Genomic DNA, 20,834 nt, shown 5'->3' with positions numbered 1-20,834 from the left:
GGCTAAAAATAACCTGCTCTTTGGAAAAGTTGCAGTCCCTTTAAAACAGAAAGGAATAGCTGAATTGGAAGCTGCCAGAAATAGGGACCATGGCCGGTCTGCAACAGAAAGGAGGAAGGCAGGGTGGAGGTCATTTTGCTCAGGCAAGGGTCAAGAGGCACAAAGAATCCTTGAGAGGAATAACTGGGCCGGAGCCATTTGCCAGGGTCTCCACCAAGCTCCCTCACACTCATGGCAGCAAGGGCCTCTGCGATAGCACAGCTTTGTGTCTAAACCTGGGCTTGGGAAGGAACAAGAGCCCAGACAGAGAGGAAGAGGGAGCTGGGAGAGGAAGAAGAGATGGGGACAGAAAGCTAGAGAGACAAAGAGAGAGGGGAAGATAGAGAAACAGAGAAAGACAGAGACACACATACACACAGAGAGAGAAAGAGAGAGAGAGAGAGAGAAGAGGGAGAGATTGCTTCCCAGATTTTCCTCTTCCCTTCTCTGAGGTGAATCAGTGGTATTTCCCATTTTGCTCAATTCCTATAGTTTCTCAGGAAATGACTGAGGGGTTTACAAACTCTCCTGGGTTGTAGCTTTCTGTCCAGGGCTAGATACTGAATGGATCTCCTCCACCACCTGTCCAGCTTCTCTAAGGAGAGATTAGGGCTATGAGTCCCCAAGGCTGTTGCAAGTACCCTTCATCTGTGGAGGCCCAGGGAGACTCTCAAAGAGTCTTCCTCAGTTGGCTTAGAGTCAAGAACAAAAAAGAGAGAAGCAATCAAAACTGGCTGAGCATTCAGGATCCTACACAATCAGTGCAGACAGGATGCACCAGGGTCTGTCCCCTTCTCTCCCTCTCTTGTCTCTATCTGCCTTCCCCCCCCCTTCTCCTCTCATCCTTCCCTTCCTCTCTCCCCTTCCAGTCCCCCTTTACTAGCCTATTGCCAGAAGAATGGGGTGGGAAAGGGTTTAGAACTTTTTCTTGGGGAGGGGGGAGTGCAGACAGGAGCATTAGGCCAGATTCCAGGGGCAAGGAGGGCACCCTATGGAGGACAGGTCCCCAGAAACAACTATCCTACCACCTGGAAGAAAGAAGTCTTCACCATCCCGATAACATGCAGATGGCTATGTTTGTCTCTATTCACAGATGTGTATTTTTGATCAAACATGTCTATTCATTTCTATTGGCCAGAGAGATACCATCTGCAGTTCCTGAACCCCTAAGCAGTCCCAGGACCCTAGGTCTCAGGGTCTGCCCCAACTCTGGACACTAAGGGGGCTCCTTAGTTCTTGGCATCTGACCTAGGCACAGAAACATACAGAAAAGCTTCAAGTGCCTATAGAGGAGAAGGGACAGAGGATAGGGGGTGGGGACTTGGAGAATTCCAGAACATCTACAAGAGAGAAGGGAGGCAGAGTCCAAGGTCCCCTGGGCTGACCTGCTGCTCAGCTGCAATGGCCCTAACCAGGAAAGAAGGAGGGGGTCAGAAAGAAAACCCTGTGGGAAAGGCACCTTGGAAGCAAGTATCATCATCTAACCTGGACAAAGGATGGATGGATGACATGAGGGCACTGGGATTCCAAGAAAGTATGGAAATTTGGGTTGGGCCCAGGGGAGGGGGGAGGCAGAGCCAAGATGGCAGAGTAAAGGCCAGGATACACACATGCCTGCCTAAAATACCCTCCAAATTACCTGGAACAACGTCTCAAAATGAATTCTAGCACAGTAGAAGCCACAAAGCACAGGCCAAAACAAGTTCCAGCCCAAGACAATGTAGCAGGTCAGCAGGAAAGAGGGGTCTCACTGGGGTGAGAGTGGAACACAGGCCAGCACAGGCCTGTGATAGGCCAGCTGTAGACCTTGGGGTAACTGCTTCATCACTCAAACATGGTCCCAGGTCAAAGTCACAAAGTGACCCACCGATGCACCCTGGACCCCCCCGGACACATCCTCTCTTTTTACTCCTATGCCTTCAGGACCATCAAGCTTTCCATCTACTTTGCCATTAAAGCCTCCTCTACCCCAACTGGAACAGGAGTTCTGGGAAAGAGTATAGAGACTCCAGCCCATCATCTCCGCCGCTGGAGGACTGGGGGACCACCCAAATTCTGGGCTCCTTAGAGTGGGCACCTGGAAGTGGGGGTGAGGGAAGAGAAGTGCATCAGGATGCCAAAGGAACCCAGGTAAACAAGCCCAGGCCAAACTTTTGTGCTGATCAGGGAGGAACGAGTATCAATTAGGATTTCACAATGTACTGGACACCGTGAGGGGGGAGAGGTAACAGAGGGAGGAAGAAAAAGAGCAAAGAAGAGAGGGAGAGAGGAGGGGGGTGAGGGAGGTAAAGGGGAAGGGAGATAAAGGGGGAAGAGAGGTAAAGGGGGGAGAGGAGGACGACAGGGAGGGAGGGAAGGGAGAGAGGAGGAGGTGAAGGTGGGAGGGAGGGAGGGAGGTAAAGGGGAGGGAAAGAGGTGTCCCCTTTCCCCCGACTCAGTCCAGGACTCCCCACAGGAGTACCAGGTAAGTGAATGCTTCTTCATCCCTTCACCTCAGGCCCTGGTTGAGGCAGAATCTCCAGTCATGTTACCTGAGTAGCTTTGTCTTTCATGCACGACGGGTAGTGGAGGTGGGGGTCCCGGGGCCACTGTCCGGTGAGGTAAGGTCCTGTTATGGTATCCAAAGAAGAGGTTCGTCTTATTGAATTGGAAGTTTTCGCCTGCTGCGTCTTCGGCCTGTCCCCTGCAAAAACAGAGAGAAGAGATGCACAGGGTTGGTGATGCCTTTTGTGAAGGGAGTGGGAACCTCTAAGGGATGCTGCCCCGGGGCAGTCCCACCCTGTGAAATCACAGGTCCAGCCAAAAAATATAAAGATGAAAACTAAATTCTAAGCACTTTGGAGGAAGCAAGGCAGACCCAGCTCAAGCCCCAGAGCCTTTGGAGGCCTCTGGCCTGAGGCTGGACTTCCCAAAAGAGCAGGGAGCAGGAGGAAACCAAAACTGGGACCTCCTGACTCCCATCCAGGGTGCCTTTTACTCCATCATACTGCCAAAGACCAGACAAGTCAAGAGACAGTGAAGAAGTGTTGTGTGCCAGGCTGTGCCAGCTCCAGGGGCACAAAGGAGCTTATACTCTAAAGGGGGAAGATGGGGAGCCCAAAGGGTCCCATGTTCCCTGGGGCCCAAACCATGCCGAGTTGCGGATGGAAAGTCATCCCCCAAAGGATGGCCAACAGACGAAGAATGCCGTCTGCTTTGGTCAAGCCGAGTGCTATGAGGAACCCACATCCCCAGTCACCAACCTTTAGAACCTTGGACCATGGGGACCCAGGTTAGGACTGAGAGGAGCTGAAGCTGAACCTACAGACATGCCCATGGGTCAGAAAATGCCAATCCAAGCCAATACCAGAAAAGCCCTACCTTGTCTCAGATCCAAACCAAGATGATTCTCGGTCCAGACAGATCCCTGCGCCTCACTCTCTTAGATGGAATGTATCAATTCAGCTAAGCTGGAAGGAAGCTCACCACCCCCCCAGAAGGCTGACCTCAGCCACTCCCGGGGTCCTCTCCTAAGGTACCACAAGGGGACCCCAATGATTTCAAATACACAAGAACAGCCAAGATGGGCAGACCTTCCAGTCCAGGTGGACAGGTGAGGGAGGGCTTCTGAATTCACTCTAAATGGCCACTGCTGCTGCCTAGGGGCTTCCTGACTTTGCTGCTACTACTCAGATATTTTGGATCTATATGTCCACTTGGTTGGCACCTAAAAAGGGACTGTTTAGCCAAATTCCAGCAGTCCTGACAATAACAGACAGAGGAAACATAACAGAAGGGATGCTGACAAAGCTGGATGTCCACAGCCTTTCACTGGTATGGTAGAATACATCTGGGAGTGATAAACTGGACAAAATCTTGGATCAGCTTGGTCTCCTCATCCTCTCTGACAATCCAGAATTCAATGAAAGCCAGCAGAAGGAAACCAAATCGTCTAGAAGTCTGTTCCAATTTAAGAAGAGCAAAGAGGGAACCAGGACAGAAAATCCAAAATAAAAAGAGAAGGAAAATATCTCTCCAGGTGAGAGTGGGGTGACCGACAACATAGTTATGTGGGCTCCATCCCACAATAGTTCTGTAGAGGTCTGAAGAAAAAGGCCTGCTCCTTCCCAGCCAAGTGGCAAGGGGAAGCTGAGCCTGGAAACAAGAATTCCAGGGACCCCCCCCCCCCCGATCAGAGGCTGATGGAGGAGGCACGAGGCAAAATGGACTGGGTCAATTCAACATTCATCTAGAAGGTCTCTCCAAGCCTTCAGTCCATTCCAAAGAGAGCCAAGGGAGCTGTGGATCTCAGCATCGTGAAGAACACGTCCCCCAGAGGGGCCCAGGGCCTGGAACACCTCAGAGCAGAATCAGATCCAAGGGCCACTGTTTCTGGGGGCAGTGGCTGGATCCCGCTGCCTCCTTCACGAAACAAGGGGCTCAGAAAAAATGGGATCAGCTGCTGGGATGCCTTTCAAACATCCAAAGCCCCTATGAGCTTATGGACAAGCCTGAAGAAACTATCTGGATAGGGATGAGAAGAAATCCAGAAGGAAGATCCAGATGGGGATGGTCACACTAGTGGGCCCCATGCTGGTCTGACTAAGAGCACTGTGGATTCAGAGGGGTCAGACTCATCACTGGACTCCCAAGACAGGGAGGTCACCACCGCAACACCTCACCAAGTGGCAACCTATATTTTACAAGGTGTGGGGGCATTCTTGCCCTCCTCAAAAAAGGGTCGATCAGGACCCCCTCTGAAAAGCTGGACGTTGTCAGAAAAAGTACAAGGGGATGTGCAGTGGGCAAGAAGGGATCCTATGGGGAACATGCTATGCAGCCTGGCTGAGGTTCCCTGACCTGGCATGTTCCAGACACCATCCAGAAGGGGCTCCGCAGGCACTGCTCCAACTCTCTCTGGGAGACACTGAGGCAGCAACGGCACTGCCGAGCCACCCAAGGGCTTGGACAAGCTGAGCTTCAAGTTGGAATCAGTGAGATCAGATTCATGTTTTAAAATTTAAGGGAAACAGGCTGCAGGGAGACCCAGCAGTGACTGAAGCACCTCACAATTCTCCAAGAGCCGCCTCCTGGGAAGGAGGGCACCACCAGAAGCACCCCTGGGAGGGGGCACCACTGGTCACTCCGGGGTCTAAAACGTTCAACTCCATGACCATGGACATCCAGCACTAAAATCACTTTCCCACGGATGAAGGCACCAACACCAGCCCAGACTCTACCTCAGCAAAAGCCCATGGTGGGCATTATCATCTCAGCCTCAGCTGACTACAAGGATGGAAGAAGAAAAACACAAGAACCCAACCTCTGAGGATGCCCCACTCCTGTCTGGTGAATCTCTTCAGGTAAGCAGGCAGAAATCCAGATGGCCACCAGCCTCCATCATTCCCATAACTGACCCAAAATCACCCCCCTGCAAAGACAGCTTCTAAGCAAAGAAGGAAAGTGGTCCATGTTGGAGAGGTTGAGGGGAGAGGGGGACACTGCTGTGAATGGTCCAACCTTTCTAGAGAACAATCTGGAGCTCTGCCCCAAGGACGATAAAACTGTGCCTCCCCTTCAGCCCAGCAAGGCCGTGACTAGGGTTGTATCCCGAAGAGGCATTAAAAGGGCAAAGGCCCCCACAGACAAAACCGTTTAGAGCAGCTTTTTGTGCTGGCGAAGAATGGAAGCCAAGGAAATTCCCCTCCACCGGAGATGGCTGAACAAGGCAGGGACAAGCAGTCGGGAGTACGGAGAAGACTGGAAAGACCCTGGGAGCCGAGCTGCAAGAACCTTGAGACACCAAGAACATGGTGAGATGATCAAGAGGATAGACACAGCTCCTCGCAGCAGTTCAGTGACAACCCTCACAGACCTGCTATGTGACTACGCCATCCACACCCAAAGAAGCTATGGAGGTTGAATGCTTCTTATGTTCCTTTCCTTTCTTACTCATGGTTTTTCCCCCTTCGTTCTAATTTCTCTTTCACAATATGACTAATATGGAAATACGCTAAATAGGGTTGTATGTACAACTTTTACCAGATTGTTCATCATCATGGGAAGGGAGTGATAAAAAAAAAATGTTGAAAGTGTTGAAAACTATCTTGGCATGTAATTGGAAAATGAAATTAAATTTTAAAAAAAGGGAAAAAGAGCAGCTTCCTCCTGTTGTCAGGAACCAAGACTGAGGGCCATCAGCCCTAGGGAAGAGCAGGAGATAAACCCATTCCAGAGGCAGCTTTTAGAGAAGCTGAACATCAGGCTGGCAGGCAGACCTGCATGGATCACGGGCACTCCAGGGAGGGGATATTCTCTCCAGATTAGCATTGTCAAAAAAAAAAAATAGAGCAAGGGAAGACTGGTGCAGAGGTCAACCCCTCTAATAGGTCAGTCATGCAGGTACAAAGACAAAAACAAAACAAGCTCTGCCCTCAAGGACCTTCACTTGATTTGAGTTTGGCCAAGTCAAGACAAAACAAGAGGCTGGAGAGCACTGCGAGTGGTAGATGGGTGGTAGATGGCCGTTATCAGGCACAAATATTAATACTTCCTTTTATCACTTTTTTCCTCTGGATGTAGGTAGCATCTTTTTTCATAGATCCTCTGGAACTAATTTGGGTATTTATAAGAGAAAAAGTGATTAATTTGCTCAAAGTTATCCTGAAAACAATATTGCTGTTAATGTATACAATGTTCTCATTTCTCTCATTTCACTCTTCATTATTTCATGCAAATCTTTCCACATTCTTCTGAGATCATCAAACATCTAATGGGGAAAACTATCTATTCATATCCTTTGATCATTTATCAACTGGGGAATAACTCCTAAATTTTATAAAGTTCTTTATACAGTTGAGCTATGAGCCCTTTATCTTAAAAATTGTCTATATTATTTTCCAATTTTCTTCATTCCTTCTCATCTTGGGTACGTTGGTTTCATTTGTACAAAACCTTTTTAAATTTGATGTAATCAAAATTACCCATTTTATAACCTTACAATGCTATTTTGTTTCTTCATCAATTGTTCACCTGTCCATAAATCTTATACATAATATTTTCCATGTTTTTCTAATTTTCTTGTAGTATTTACCTTTCTAAGTCATGTAACCATTATTTTGAGAAATGGTGTAAGATATTGGCCAATGTCCAGTTTCTACCAAACTCCTTTCCAGCATTCCTAAGTTTGTTTTTTTTTGGTTTTTGCAAGGCAATGGGGTTCAGTGACTTGCCCAATGTCACACAGCAAGGTAATTCTTAAGTGTCTGAGGTCATAGTAGAACTCAGGTCCTCTGACTCCAGGTCCAGTGCTCTATCCATTGTGACACCTAATTTTCTAACAAATTTTAACAAATTTTTATCTCAACAACTGTCTTAATATCTGTCAACCAAAAGGTCATGAGAGTCACTTCCAGTTTGTATAGGTACTGTTCCCCGAGCTACCTTTCTATTTATTTTAGTATCAGATAGTTTTGATGACTTCCTTACAATAGAGTTTAAGGTCTGATAATGTTAAGCCTCCTTTCTTTATATTTTTGATCAGTTCCTGTGATACTCTTGACTGTTTATTCTCCCAAATGAATTTTATTATTTTTTTCTAACTCAGTAAAATAATTTTTGGTAATTTAATTGAAATAGCATTGAAAAAATAGATTGAGGTCAAATTGTCATTTGTATTATTATATTGGTCCTACTTACCTATAAATGATGACTGTTTCTCCAATTATTTAAATCTGATTTTGTATTTTATAACATTTTGTGCCTATAGTTCTTGAGTTTATTTTGGTAAGTGTGCTCTCGGGTCTTTTATACTATCTATAAGTACTTTAAATGGGGCATCACTTACTCCCTCTTCTCTTTTTTAAAAAATTCAATTGAGGGCCAGCTAGGTGGCACAGTGGATAGAGCACTGGCCCTGGAGTCAGGAGGACCTGAGTTCAAATCTGACCTCAGACACTTAATAATTACCTAGGTGTGTGGCCTCAAGCAAGCCACTTAACCCCATTTGCCTTGAAAAATGCTAAAAAAAAAAATCAATTGATATTTTATTTTTCGAATTACATGTTAGAAAAGTTTTTCAACATTCATTCACAAGCATATGCAAATTTCTAAGTTATATGATTTCCCTCCCCTCAGTGGAGAACAATCTGATGAATATTGTCCATACACATTTGTGTTTAACATGTTTACAGCTCGATCATTTTCTGGATGAAGAATTAGGATTAAGGGAAAAGAAAACCATGAGATAGGAAAGAAAAACAGAAGAGAAATTTTTTAAATTGCTCTCGCTTCTCACAGGGTTTTGTTGGTGAAGCATAGAAATGCTGGTGATTTATCTATGTGAATTTATTTACTTTATATTCTGCCACTTGGTTCAAATTGTTTCAAGTAACTTTTTAATTGAGACTTTGGGATTTCCCAAGTACACTGTATCTGTAAAAAGAGATTCTTTTATTACCTCATCAACCCTTCTGGCTCCTTCTATTTCTTCTCTTATTGTTATTACAAGGATTTCCAATATAATAATAAATAATATTGGTGACAGTGGGCGTCCATGTTTCACTCCTGATCATACTGGGAAGGCTTCTAGCTTATTCCCATTGTAAATAAAACTTGCTAATAAGTTTTAAGAAGATGCTTAATCATTTTAAAGAAAAAACCCATTTATATCTGGGCTTTCAAGTGTTTTTTATAGGAATGAGTGTTGTTCTTTATCAAAAACTTTTCCTATATCTATAGATATAATTATGACTTCTGATACTTTTATTAATGATATCATCAATTATATTAATAGTTTTACTTATGTTGAAGCATTCCTGCATTCCTCGCATATATCCCACTTGGGCACTATTTTCAATTTTTATATGTTGTAATCTTCTAGCTAGTATTTTATGTAGGATTTTTTACCCAATAATGAAGAATTGGTCTTTAATTTTCTTCCTCCATTTTAACTCTTCCTGCTTTAGATATCAATATCATAGTTGTTTCAAAAAAAGACTTTGGGGGCAGCTAGGTGGCGCAGTGGATAGAGCACAGGCCCTGGAGTCAGGAGTACCTGAGTTCAAATCCCACCTCAGACACTTCATAATTACCTGGCTGTGTGGCCTTGGGCAAGCCACTTAACCCCAATGCTTTGAAAAAACCTAAAAAAAAAACTTTGGAAGGGATCCCTTCTTTTGCCTATTATTCCATATAATTTATTGGAATTTAGCTGATCTTTATGATCTACCCATCCCAGAAAGCATCTGCTTCAGTAGGTTTTACCTTTTGAAAATAGGGGTGGCAGGGCAGCTAGGTGGCACAGTGGTACCTGGGTTCAAATCCGGTCTCAGACACTTAATAAATACCTAGCTGTGTGGGCTTGGGCAAGCCACTTAACCCCATTTGCTTTGCAAAAACCTAAAAAAAAAAAATAGGGGTGGGATTGAACCTAAGGAGGGGAGTGAAGAGAGACTGCAGAGCTCTGCCCCTGGAACAGGACTCTGGGGCTCTGACCACATTCAGATACTGATCGCAGTCTAGGGCCCCCATAGAACAGCAGGGCCCCCCCACCTCAGCCCCATAGCAGAGAGGGGTGCTTATGGTCATTCACAGATCAGGACGGAGGACAGAGCCTCACACACTGAGATCTTTGGAGTGTCCCAAAAGCTCAGGAAGCATCCCAAAACAGACTTAGGCTGGGAAAATGAGCAAGCAGAGAAATAAGAGGAACACCATTGAGAAATATTTTGTTTGTGAGCCCAAGAAAACACTCAGTCTGAAGATGAGGAAGTCCAAGCTCCTGCATCTAAAGACTCCAAAAAAAAACAGAAATTGGACTCAGGCTATGATAGAGCTCAAAAAAAACTTTGAAAATCAAATGAGGGAGTTAGAAGAAAAAATGGGAAAAGAAAGGAGAGAGATGCAGGAAAAACATGAAAATGAAGTCAGCAGCCTAGTCAAGGAAATCCAAAAAAATGCTGAAGAAAACAGCATGCTAAAAACCAGCTTAGGTCAAATGGATAAAACAGTTCAAAAAGTTATTGAGGAGAAGAAAGCTTTAAAAAGCAAAATTGGCCAGATGGAAAAAAGAGATAAGAAAACTCTCTGAGGAAAAATCCTTCGGACAAAGAATAGAATTCAGGGAGAATTTACCAGAAATCAGGAATCAATCCAATACTTCAAAACAAAAAAAATGAAAAATTAGAAGAAAACATGAACTATCTCATTGAAAAAACAACTGATATGGAAAACAGATTTAGGAAAGATAATTTAAAAATTATTGGAATACCTGAAAGTCATGATTAGAAAAACAGCCTTGACATCATTTTCAAAGAATTACTACAGGAAAATTGCCCTGATATTCTAGAAGCAGAGGGCAAAATAGAAATGGAGAGAATCCACTGATCCTCCCAAGAAAGAGATCCCAAAAAAATCAACCCCTAGGAATATCATAGCCAAGTTCCAGAACTCCCAAGTCAAAGAGAAAATATTACAAGCAGCCAGAAGGACACAGTTCAAATATCGTGGAGCTGCAGTCAGGATCACACAGGACTTAGAAGCAACTACATTGGAAGCCCGTAGGGCTTGGAATACAATATACCGGAAGGCAAAAGAGCTTAGAATGCAGCCAGGAATGAACTACCCAGCAAGGCTGAATGTCCTCTTCCAGGGAAAAAGATGGACTTTCAATGAACCAGGGGAATTTCAAATGTTCCTTTTGGAATGGCCAGAGCTGAACAGAAGGTTTGATCTTCAGATACAGAACTCAGGTCAAGCATGGAGATTGGAAGAGAAGGGGAAAATATGAGGGACTTAATGAGGATGAACTGCATGTATTCCTGCATAGAAAAATGACACTGATAATACTCATATGAACCTTCTCAGTATACTCATATGAACCTTCTCAGTTAATAGAGAAAGTAGAGAGAGCTTTTATAGATGAAGCACAGGAGAAAACTGAATTTGAAAATAAAATATGGTGTAAAAATGGAGTCAATAGAAAAAAGGGAAATGTAATGGGAGAAAGAAAAAGGAGAGGGGGAATAGGCCAAGATATTTCATATTAAGATTTTCCTTTATTACAATGAGCTATTGCAATGATATGGAAGAGGGGAAGGCAAGGGGGAATGAGGGAATCTTTGCTGTCATCAGAGGTGGCTAGGAGAGGAAACAGCATACACACACACACACACACACAAACACATTCAATGGTGTATAGACATCTGGAGTAAGGAGAGAAGGGGGATGGGGAAAGGGGTGGGGATGTGAGTGATGGAGGAGAGGATGGACCATGGGGGGGAGAGTGGTCAGATATAACACATTTTCTTTTTTACTGCTTGCAAGGGGCTGGGATTGGAAGGCCTGCCCAGGACCATAGGGCCAGGTGGATGCTGGGCCTAAGGGGTGGTATGGGGGCTCAGGGCTTCTTGGCCCCAGGACCAGGGATCTGTCTGCTGTGCCACTCAGCTACCCTACAGCAGAGTCAGAGTGAAAGGAGAGAGAAAATAGAGTACATGGTAGTGGAGAAATAAGAAAGGAGGTAGTTGCTATCAGCAATGGCAACGTTGGAACTTTTTTGATGGATTTATCATAAAGAATGTGATCCACCCACCACAGAATTGGTGGTGTTGCAACACAGACTGAAGCACATTTTTCATTATTATTATTATTATTATTGGGGGGGGGGGGTACAGGGCAAATGGGGCTGGGTGGCTTGCCTGGGACCACATAGCGGGGTGATCGTTGGGTGTCTGAGGCCAGATTTGGACCCAGGTGCTCCTGGCTGAAGGGCCAGTGCTCTGTCTGCCACCCAGCCACCCCTACTATTATTACTATTTTATTTTATGTCTTTTTCTTTTTTTTGGTTTTTGCAGGGCAGTGGGGTTGGTGTGGCTTGCCTGTCACACAGCTGGGTGATTGTTGGGTGTATGGGGCTGGATGTGGGCACGGGTGCTCCTGGCTCCAGGGCTGGTGCTCCATCCACTGCACCACCTGGCCATACCTACAATTATTACTATTATTTTTTAAATTTTAACTTTAATTTTTTTCTCTTCCCTTTACTTTATCATCCCTCAAGTGAGTCTATATTTTTTGGGGGGGAGTGGGTATTTTGTTTACTCTTAAGCAAGAATATTTTATTAATGTATAAAATGTTTGTGCAAAATGAGAATAAATAAATATTAAAGAAAAAAAAAAAGAAAATAGGGGTGGTACTGTGGCAATGAGATGAGCAGCAATAATCTGAAATCATCCCTACCAGACTGGAATTCTGAAAGAGGCACTACTGGGCTAATGGTGAGGGAGCTTTAAAAAGAACTCAGTTTGGAAAGCACCCTGTCCCTCCTCCCATTTCTCCCATGAGGGTGGGAGAAGGCGGTCTTAGAACCTCATGGAAATGAAGCCCCAGAACTCCGGAACAGCCATCCAAACTCTCCTACTGGGTTCCTGAATTCCATGAATTGAACTTTTACACAGCCACTCTCAACTTCATACTATTTCAAAATCCTTTGAAATAAAAATTCAGCCATGAGATTCAACACACAAAGACAGGACCCCAGCGATTCTGAACTCCTCCGCCATCAGATTAAGGAGAGGCTGCTGCTGAACAGCTTCCAGCTCAGGGGCAGAGCTGACTGGCACAGCAGTGACGGGCAATACAGCACAATCGTCTCGGGGGATCGTGCATGCAATAGAAAGGGTGGAGTGACGGGCATAACTAAGGAACCAATCACACCTTCCCAAAGGCCAGCTGCCCCAATTCTTGGCCCAGGAGTCAGTGAAAAGCTGCTGGGTACCAGAAACTTGGCTCAGCTGGTGTGGACCCCAACTGGAGATTTCTACAGATGGGCCTCAGTGAAAATCTAGCAAAGATTCAGGAACTCGTGTTCCATTAAGCTAAGTGGACTCTCCCAAGGCTGGCTGGCTAGCTCCTCCTCAGAATCTCACCCCATACCCAGGACCCAGGGTCTTTTCCCGGTCCTCCAGACTCCTTTCCTTAGTGACCTCATCAGCTCCATCAATTGAATTACAATCTATCTTTCCCACCTCAATCTCCCCGCTGACCTGTGATCCAGTATGTCCAAATGCCTTTCAAAATCTCAATGCTACTTCCTTGGGCTCCAGGGCCACACAAAACAGCAGGTCCAGATGTGTCCATTTTTTTCACTAAAATCAGTTTATTTGGCTATTCCCCTTTACTCTTCTAAGAAGTGGGCCAGTGGATTTGAACAGGGTCTCCAGCTGTCCCACTATCACCCCCAGTGCCTCTCACAAGAGCACGGGCTGCCCGGGGCCCGGGGCCCGGAGCCCACCAACCTCCCTGGCCAGCAGGCTCTGTCCTACCCTCACCATTTCTTGGTGAGTCAGTTCCAAGAGCTCCGTCAACACAAGCACGGACCAATGGAGGTGACAGCTTTTCTGGGTGGGGGGCTGCAGGAGGGGGAAGGGGAGGGGGAGAGCAGCTGACGAGGCAGGTGATCAATCTCAATCCGTCAGTGGGCAGTTGGGCTTCTGGGGAGGCTCTGCACACTTTGCCAACACCAATGACACTTTTTCAGATGTCTCTGAAGGCATTTTTGAACCCTAAGAGCTATTTCAAAGCTGGCCTAGTCTCCTACAGCATAGGGAAAACTGCAGGGCAGCAGCCCTAGGGAATGGGCAGCGGGGGTGGGGCAGCCCTCTGTGCCTCTCTCTGACACTATGGCACTTCTGCCATCTGTGGGAATGTGGCCCCACCGTGAACGTGCCCAGTCAGGAGCCACGATGCCCCGGCAGCCCTTCAGCAGAAGCCTGGGTCTCCCGGCCCCAACCATAAGGCATGAAGTCAGAGGCCTCGGACCACTGCCTCAGCCCAGCACGGACTTCGGGGCACAGGGCTTGGGAGAAAACCGAGCCCCCCCGACCTGCTCCGTGGAGGCCTCTCAGGGGCTCGGGGCGTCTGTCCCTGCGCCCCGGCCGCACTCGCTCCGTTTCTCCGGGACGGCTTTCCTCCGTCGGGGCTGGCTCGGGTCCCGGGGATGCTCTGCCGGGCCGCCGAGGCCGAGCCCAGGGGTGGGACAGGGGCCACCGGGGCCGAGCCCAGGGGTGGGACAGGGGCCGCGGCCTGGGGCTGCCGAGCCCAGGGGTGGGACAGGGGCCGGGCCCTGCGCCAGGCCCTTCGGCCCGGCTGGCTGGGGGTCACTGGGGGGGCCACCTTGTCCACCTTGGGCAGTCCCCCGGGAGCTCCGGGGCCTGCTTGGGGAGACAAGGGGTGGCCGTGACAGTGCAGCGGCGGGCCGCGGGGACCCCCGTGAGGGGACGGTTAGGGGGCGCGCACTTCTGCACCCCGACTCTGGAGGCCGGCGGCCATGTGGGGTGACCCCTGTGTTCCGGCGTGTGCCGCGGGGCCGCGCTGCCCTGGCTCCGCTCTCCCTCAGCCCAGTTCGGATCCAAATAACTTCTAAAACGTCCGAACGCGTCAAAACCCCCAGCCTTTCCGGAGCCTCCGGGGCAGGAGAACGCAGCCCCGGCCTCGCCCGGCGCCCGGGGCCCGGGCTGTGCCGGGGCTGCGTGGCCCCTGCGTGGCCCCCGGGCCCGGCTTGCGGCCCTTGGCGCCCCGGCCTCCCCCCGGGCCGCGCGCCCCCCGCAGCCGGGCCGGGCCCGAGCGGCCGGAGGGGCGGGAGCCCCGGGCCCGGGCCCGCCGCGGGGCGGCCCCACACAGCCGCGGAGCCCCGCCAAGGTCACCGGCTCCGGCGCCCCGGGGCCCTCCCGGGGGGCAGGGCTGGCGGGGCGCGGGGGCCCCTCCCCGGCCACGTGCAGCTGCCGGGCGCCCCGGGGCCGCGCACGCCGGCGCGGGGCCGCGCACGCCCCAGCCTCCGGCCCCACCCGCGCCCTGGGGGCCCTTACCTCGGGGCTCCGGGGAGCCGCTCCTGCGCCGGGGCCGGGCCTGGGCCCGCGGGGGCTCGGGGGCCGGGGGGCTGGGCGCCCCGCGCAGCAGCTGGAAGGGCACGGTGGCGCGGATGGGCTGCAGCAGGCGGCCGGCGCCCGGGCCCGGCGGGGAGCTGGCGGCGCTGCGCCGCATGCGGGGGCCCGCGGGGGGCTGCCCGGGCCCGGGGCCCCCCGCCGCGCCCCCCGCCGCCGCCGCCGCCGCCGCCATGCCCGGGAGGGGGAGGAGCGGAGGGAGACGGGCGCGTGGCCGGCGGGCGCGTGCCCGGGGCGTGGGCGGGGCGCGCCCCCGGGGCGGGCGGGGCGCCTCAGGCTCGCGGCCGCCGCCGCCGCCGCCGCCGGCCGGAGCCGGGGCCGGGCCCGGGGCCCGGCGCCCCCATGGCGCGGCCGACAGCACCCGCGAGGCGCCCGCCTGGGCCTGCGAGCCGCCGCCGCCGCCGCCGCCGCCCCCTCCGCCCCGGGCCGGCCGCCCCCCCCCGGCGGCGCCTCGATTGGCCGCGGCCCGGAGCGACGGGGCCGCGGGCCAATGGCAGGCGGCACGGGGCGCCGCGGGGGCGGGGCGGGGGCGGGGCGCGCGGGGCGGCCTCTGACAGCCCCAGAGCGGCGGGGTCTGCGCCTGCGCGCTCCTCCTCCGGCCCCGCCCCGCGCACCTGCCGCCCCGTGCCGCCGGAGGAGGGGCCGAGGCGGCTGGGGGGGGGGGGGCCCTGCGCCCCAAAAGCCCGGCGCCCCGGAAGCGCCGGCGGCCACGGGGCGGGGGTTGGGGCCGGAGAGCGGGGCGGCCGGGGCCCCCCCGTGAGAACGGGCCGGGCACCCACCGGGGCCGGGGAGCCCAAGGGCCGGCGGGCACGACCCGTGCCAGGGCCTGTCACAGCCCCGTGCCCTCCCCAGAGGTGCCAAGGGCCGGGGTGGCCCGGAAGGAGGAGCTGCCGAACGGGGCGAGGGCAGGGAGGGACGAGCCGGGCAGAGGGGTGGCGGCGCCCCCGCCCGGGATGCCCAGGCCACGAGCTGGCGCCCAGACGTTGGCAGCTGGACCACTACTGCGGGGGCTCCGTGGGTACGAGGGGCCCCAGCGCCGCCCCAACATCAGCAAAGGCCGGCCGTGGCGGCTGGCGGGGGGCGGCGTCCGGGCAGTCCGGGGGGGGGGGGCTGCAGGGGGGAGGGCGGCCCAGCACAGACCTGTGCAGAGGGGGGCTGGGGGGGCCTGGAGGGGGCTGGAGGGGCCTGGAGGGGCCTGGAGGGGGGCTGGGGGCGGGGCTGGAGGGGGCCTGGAGGGGCCTGGAGGGGGCTGGAGGGGGGGCTGGAGGCGGGCTGGAGGGGCCTGGAGGGGGGGCTGGAGGGGCCTGGAGGGGGGCTGGGGGGGGGCTGGAGGGGGCCTGGAGGGGGCTGGAGGGGCCTGGAGGGGGGGCTGGAGGGGGGGCTGGAGGGGCCTGGAGGGGGGCTGGTGGGGGCCTGGAGGGGGGGAGGGGGGGCTGGAGGGGCCTGGAGGGGGGGCTGGAGGGGGGCTGGAGGGGGCTGGAGGGGCCTGGAGGGGGGCTGGGGGCGGGGCTGGAGGGGGCTGGAGGGGGGGCTGGAGGCGGGCTGGAGGGGCCTGGAGGGGGGCTGGAGGGGGCTGGAGGGGGGCTGGAGGGGGGGCTGGAGGGGCCTGGAGGGGCCTGGAGGGGGGCTGGAGGGGGCTGGAGGGGGGCCTGGAGGGGGGCTGGAGGGGCCTGGAGGGGGGCTGGAGGGGCCTGGAAGGGGGGGCTGGTGGGGGGCTGGAGGGGCCTGGAGGGGGCTGGAGGGGCCTGGAGGGGGGCTGCAGGCGGGCTGGAGGGGGGCTGGGGGCGGGCTTCGCAGGAAGCCCGGGCTTCTGGGGCAGGGCCTGCCCAGGGAGCCACCGAAAGGACTCAAGGGCCTTTTCTAAAACAATAATATTTTCTTTTTTCCCCAATTACGTATAAAGACAATTTTAACATGCACTTTTAGAAATTTTGACCAGATTCCCCCTCCATATGTGACATTTAAGTTCTCCATGTGCAGTCGTGCAACACACATTTCCATATTAGTCATGTTGTGAAAGAAAACAGACCAAAAAAGGAAAGTGAAAAATACTAAGTCTCCATCTGCATTGGAACTCCATTGGTTCCTTCTCTGGATGTAGATAGAACTTTTCAAAATGAATCCCTTGGATCATTCCTGCGAGGAGTTAAGTCATTCACAGTTGGTCAGCACACAATGTTCTTTGGTTCTGCTCACTTCACTTTATGTCAGTTGATATCATTCCAGATTTTCTGCAATCAGCCTGCTCATCATTTCTTATAGCACAATAGTGCTCCATAATTATTATAGAGTAAAACATGTTTAGCCATTCCCCAACTGCTGTGCATCCCCTCAGTTTCCCGTTCCCTGCCACCACATTAAGAGCGACTATGAATATTTTTTTGTACAGTAGGGTCCTGTTCCCTTTTTAAAAAGCTCTTTGGGACACAGGCCAAGTAGTGGTATTGCTAGATCAAAGGATAGGGATAGAAACTATCTTTGGGCATAATGAAACTACCATGAATTCCTTTTTTTATAAAATATTTAGTATTTCATTTTCTCCTAATTACATTTAAAAATAAGTTTTAATATTTAGTTTATATGTGTGTCTGTGTGTGTGTGTGTGTGTAGCCATGCAAAACACTTTCATATTAGTCATGTGAAACACAGACCAAAAAGAAAAAGGAAAAAGAAAGTAAAAATGTATGCTTCGATCTGTATTCATAGCATCAGTTCTTCCTCTGGGAGTGGACAGCATTTTTCATCATTATCCCAAATTAACTTGGATGCTTGTAGTACGGAGAAGAGCTAGGTCTATCATCGTTGATCATCACACAGCGTTGCTCATACTGTCTACAATATCTTCTGGTTCTTCTCACATTACTCTGCATCAATTTCTGCATTTTTTTCACTTTTTTTTTTTAGGTTTTTGCAAGGCAAATGGGGTGAAGTGGCTTGCCCAAGGCCACATAGCTAGGTGATTAAGTGTCTGAGATCAGATTTGAACCCAGGTACTCCTGACTCCAGGGCCAGTGCTTTATCCACTGCACCACCTAGCTTCCCCAAAGGAAATAGATATGATTCTCCATTAAAGCTCCTTGAGGGCAATGGCTTGTCCACATTTTGTGTCTGTCCTGGCACTGAGCATATAGAAGAAACCTAATATTTGTTTTTTTTTTCTTTTATTTTAAGGTTTTTGTAAGGCAGATGGGGTTAAGTGGCTTACCCAAGGCCACACAGCTAGGTAATTACTCAGGTCCTCCCGACTCCAGGGTGGGTGCTCTATCCACTGCGCCACCTAGCCACCCCTGCCCTTCAGTTCTTAAAACCAATGTCTGATAAGTACAATTTTCTCTTGCCAAGCCAGAAAGGCTTGGAGTCTAGAAGACAGATTATAAATCCATGAGAGAATTGTCCTCAAAAGTCACCCGGCAAGCAACATCCAGGGACATGACCCAAAACTCTCCTCTGGGCATAGGCTCTGCAGGCCTCTTGACCTGCTGTCCGAGAACAAGCCAACTTTGTGGCAAAATTTCACATCAGGTTGGCCATAAAGGAGGAATTCTGGACTGCCAGTGACTCAAGAAGAGCTATGACTAGCATTGGTGGAATGAGGCCTCCACAGACATGAGAAGTGTTCCACATGCTAAGGGAAGAGTCCCCTTGAAGGGGGGAGCACTGGTATTAGGCCTAGAGAAGGACTTCTCCCATATTGGTCAACCACAATCAGCTGCTCAACAGAAGCAAAGAGGTTTTTGTCTTCAAGTGACCCAGCAAGTCATGGCCTCAGTTTGCCTCAATTTTGTCAAATGAGGGGAATAAGAGCATCTCCCTTCCAGGCTTCTGGTGAGGATCAGTAAGTGCTACATCAGTAAGCGATTGCTATTATTCACTATTCTTTTAAATGAGAGCATAAAGAAATGAGCCAGACTCTTCTCTGGCTGAGATCACAGATGAATAAAGGCTGCCAAGTTCACCCTCTTCCTATTCTAAATGAGGAGAGAACAAGAGACTCTTCCCAGGTCACCCAGTGGGCAACCTCGACAGTGTCTAATGGCCTGGAGGTTCTGAGGATGCTTCTGAGGGACCATCAGCTGCCTGGAGGTCAGGTTCAAAGGTCTTCTCGGATACTTACTTTGTGACCCTTGAGTTCTCTGAGATTATAAAGTATGGACCATAAATTATAGCTGAAGTGTGACAAATGTGAATGTGAAGCAATGTGCCCCCCCCCCCAGCCCTCCTACCACCCATGCAAGAATCAAAAGAGATCCATCTTAAAAGCACTTTTATAGACTCAAAGCTCTTGGGAAATATCCACCATCAGTACAGTTATGGTTCTTTTCAGCACCAGGGCCACTCTGGTCCTGAACAAACCAAATGGGGTCAAGGAACTGGAGCTTTCAATGACTGCCTTCAATATTATTTGAAGAGAAATCCACAGTCATGGACCTCTGATCTTGAAAGCAAAATTTACATCCAAGTTAAGAGAATGACGGGATGAAACAAAGACCGTAGATGATCATCGATCATCATAGATGATTCCTTAGGAGTGACTTCATTCTGGAAAGCTGGGCTTTGACCCCTCCTCCTAAATAAATTTTGCTGGATCTCCCTCCAGGTCACACCCACTAACTAGGGATCCTCTTTTCTCCATAAGAGAGGTGTTTGGTTTTTTTTTTTTTAACATTTTGTGTTCTGAACTTCTTTGGCAGCCAACTGGTGAAGTTGATAGGTCTTCTCAGAGTGATGCTCTTCAATGCCTCAAATAGAATGAATGGGATTATAAAGGAAATTTCTGATACCAAAATCAATCTCTAGATAAGAAGACTGTGATCATGTCTAGCATGATCCAAAATAACTCTAATAATTAAAGTCATTTCACATTCATGATGACTGTAAAAGACATTTCCAGATAACTGAAGCATTGGTAATATGCTATGGAAATATCTGGGATTTCTTTGTTACTTTATGAATCCTACTGTGGTTTGTTTCCTATAATGAAAGGAAATGTTCCATCTCTCCCAGGGATTAGTGAAAGTGTTTTCCCAGTGATGTCCATAAAAATCTATCCAGATCTTAAGCCAAGATCTCCTGCCTACGGGATACTAAAAAGGTGTTTGGTCAGCCTAAATCCCTTCTTTCTGGGCTAGAAGTTCTGGCTGCCTCCCACAAGAAACCTCTCCCAGGTGATGCCAAATCAGCACATGGAGAATATTTTCCAGGCATTTCATCTAAGAATTTCAGTCAAAGCTGCTTCTCTGGTTGTTTAAAGATAACAAATGCTCGGTGATTCATTCCAATAAATATACATACAAAAATAATTCTAAATCAATTCTCCTTCATTTTTAAATATTATTTCTAAAATAAGCCTCAGGTTCCAAGAAGGGGACTTCCAACTTATCTTGTTATACTGGAGAAAGCATCAGTATCCTAATGAGTATGACAGGGATTCTGACACATGGAAGGAGCCAGTGCGGCTGAGGAGTATGAAGCTTTCACAATGTCCCAGCACCCTGAAACACAGAAGGAAGCTGGGGGCAGCTTTGACTTCACAATCATGGGTCTTCAGGGCTGTAGGCACTGGCAGAGGAGGAGAGCCTTCCATAATTTACATGACTTTTATGTGGAAAACTTCTCGAAAATAGAACCAATGAGTTATTATATAATCAAGAATATGTATTTAAAATGACAGCTTGTCAATTAGACCTAGACTAACCCCTACCCCATTGTGTCCCAAAATATGGGCAAAATGGAGAAGTAATTTAGAAGGGATGATGTCATGAGCAAATTAGGAAAGCATGGAAAAATGACTTGTCAGATTTATGGAAAAGGGCAAAAAAGCCAAAGGTAGAGAGGTCACAGGAAGTAAAATGGATCGTTTTGATTGAATGAAATTC

General features: G+C 50.0%; 1 protein-coding gene across 2 annotated transcripts in view; it reads right to left on the bottom strand.

The window, feature by feature from the left end:
* The window catches only part of GLCCI1 (glucocorticoid induced 1), a 47,233-nt gene extending 44,511 nt beyond the window's left edge, over nucleotides 1-2,722 (bottom strand). Inside the window, exon 1 of one of the 2 annotated variants that reach the window (XM_074195385.1) lies at nucleotides 2,571-2,722. In XM_074195385.1, the coding sequence (XP_074051486.1) occupies nucleotides 2,571-2,591 (21 nt within the window). In that variant the 5' untranslated portion in view covers nucleotides 2,592-2,722. The remainder of the gene's footprint in view (nucleotides 1-2,570) is intronic. The other variant, XM_074195384.1, reaches the window with a different exon arrangement.
* Nucleotides 2,723-20,834: the final 18,112 nt, after the last annotated feature.

Source organism: Macrotis lagotis, chromosome 7 (assembly GCF_037893015.1).
Source record: "Macrotis lagotis isolate mMagLag1 chromosome 7, bilby.v1.9.chrom.fasta, whole genome shotgun sequence".
Lineage (NCBI taxonomy): Eukaryota > Metazoa > Chordata > Mammalia > Peramelemorphia > Peramelidae > Macrotis > Macrotis lagotis.
This window is presented reverse-complemented; position numbering and strand designations above follow the sequence as displayed.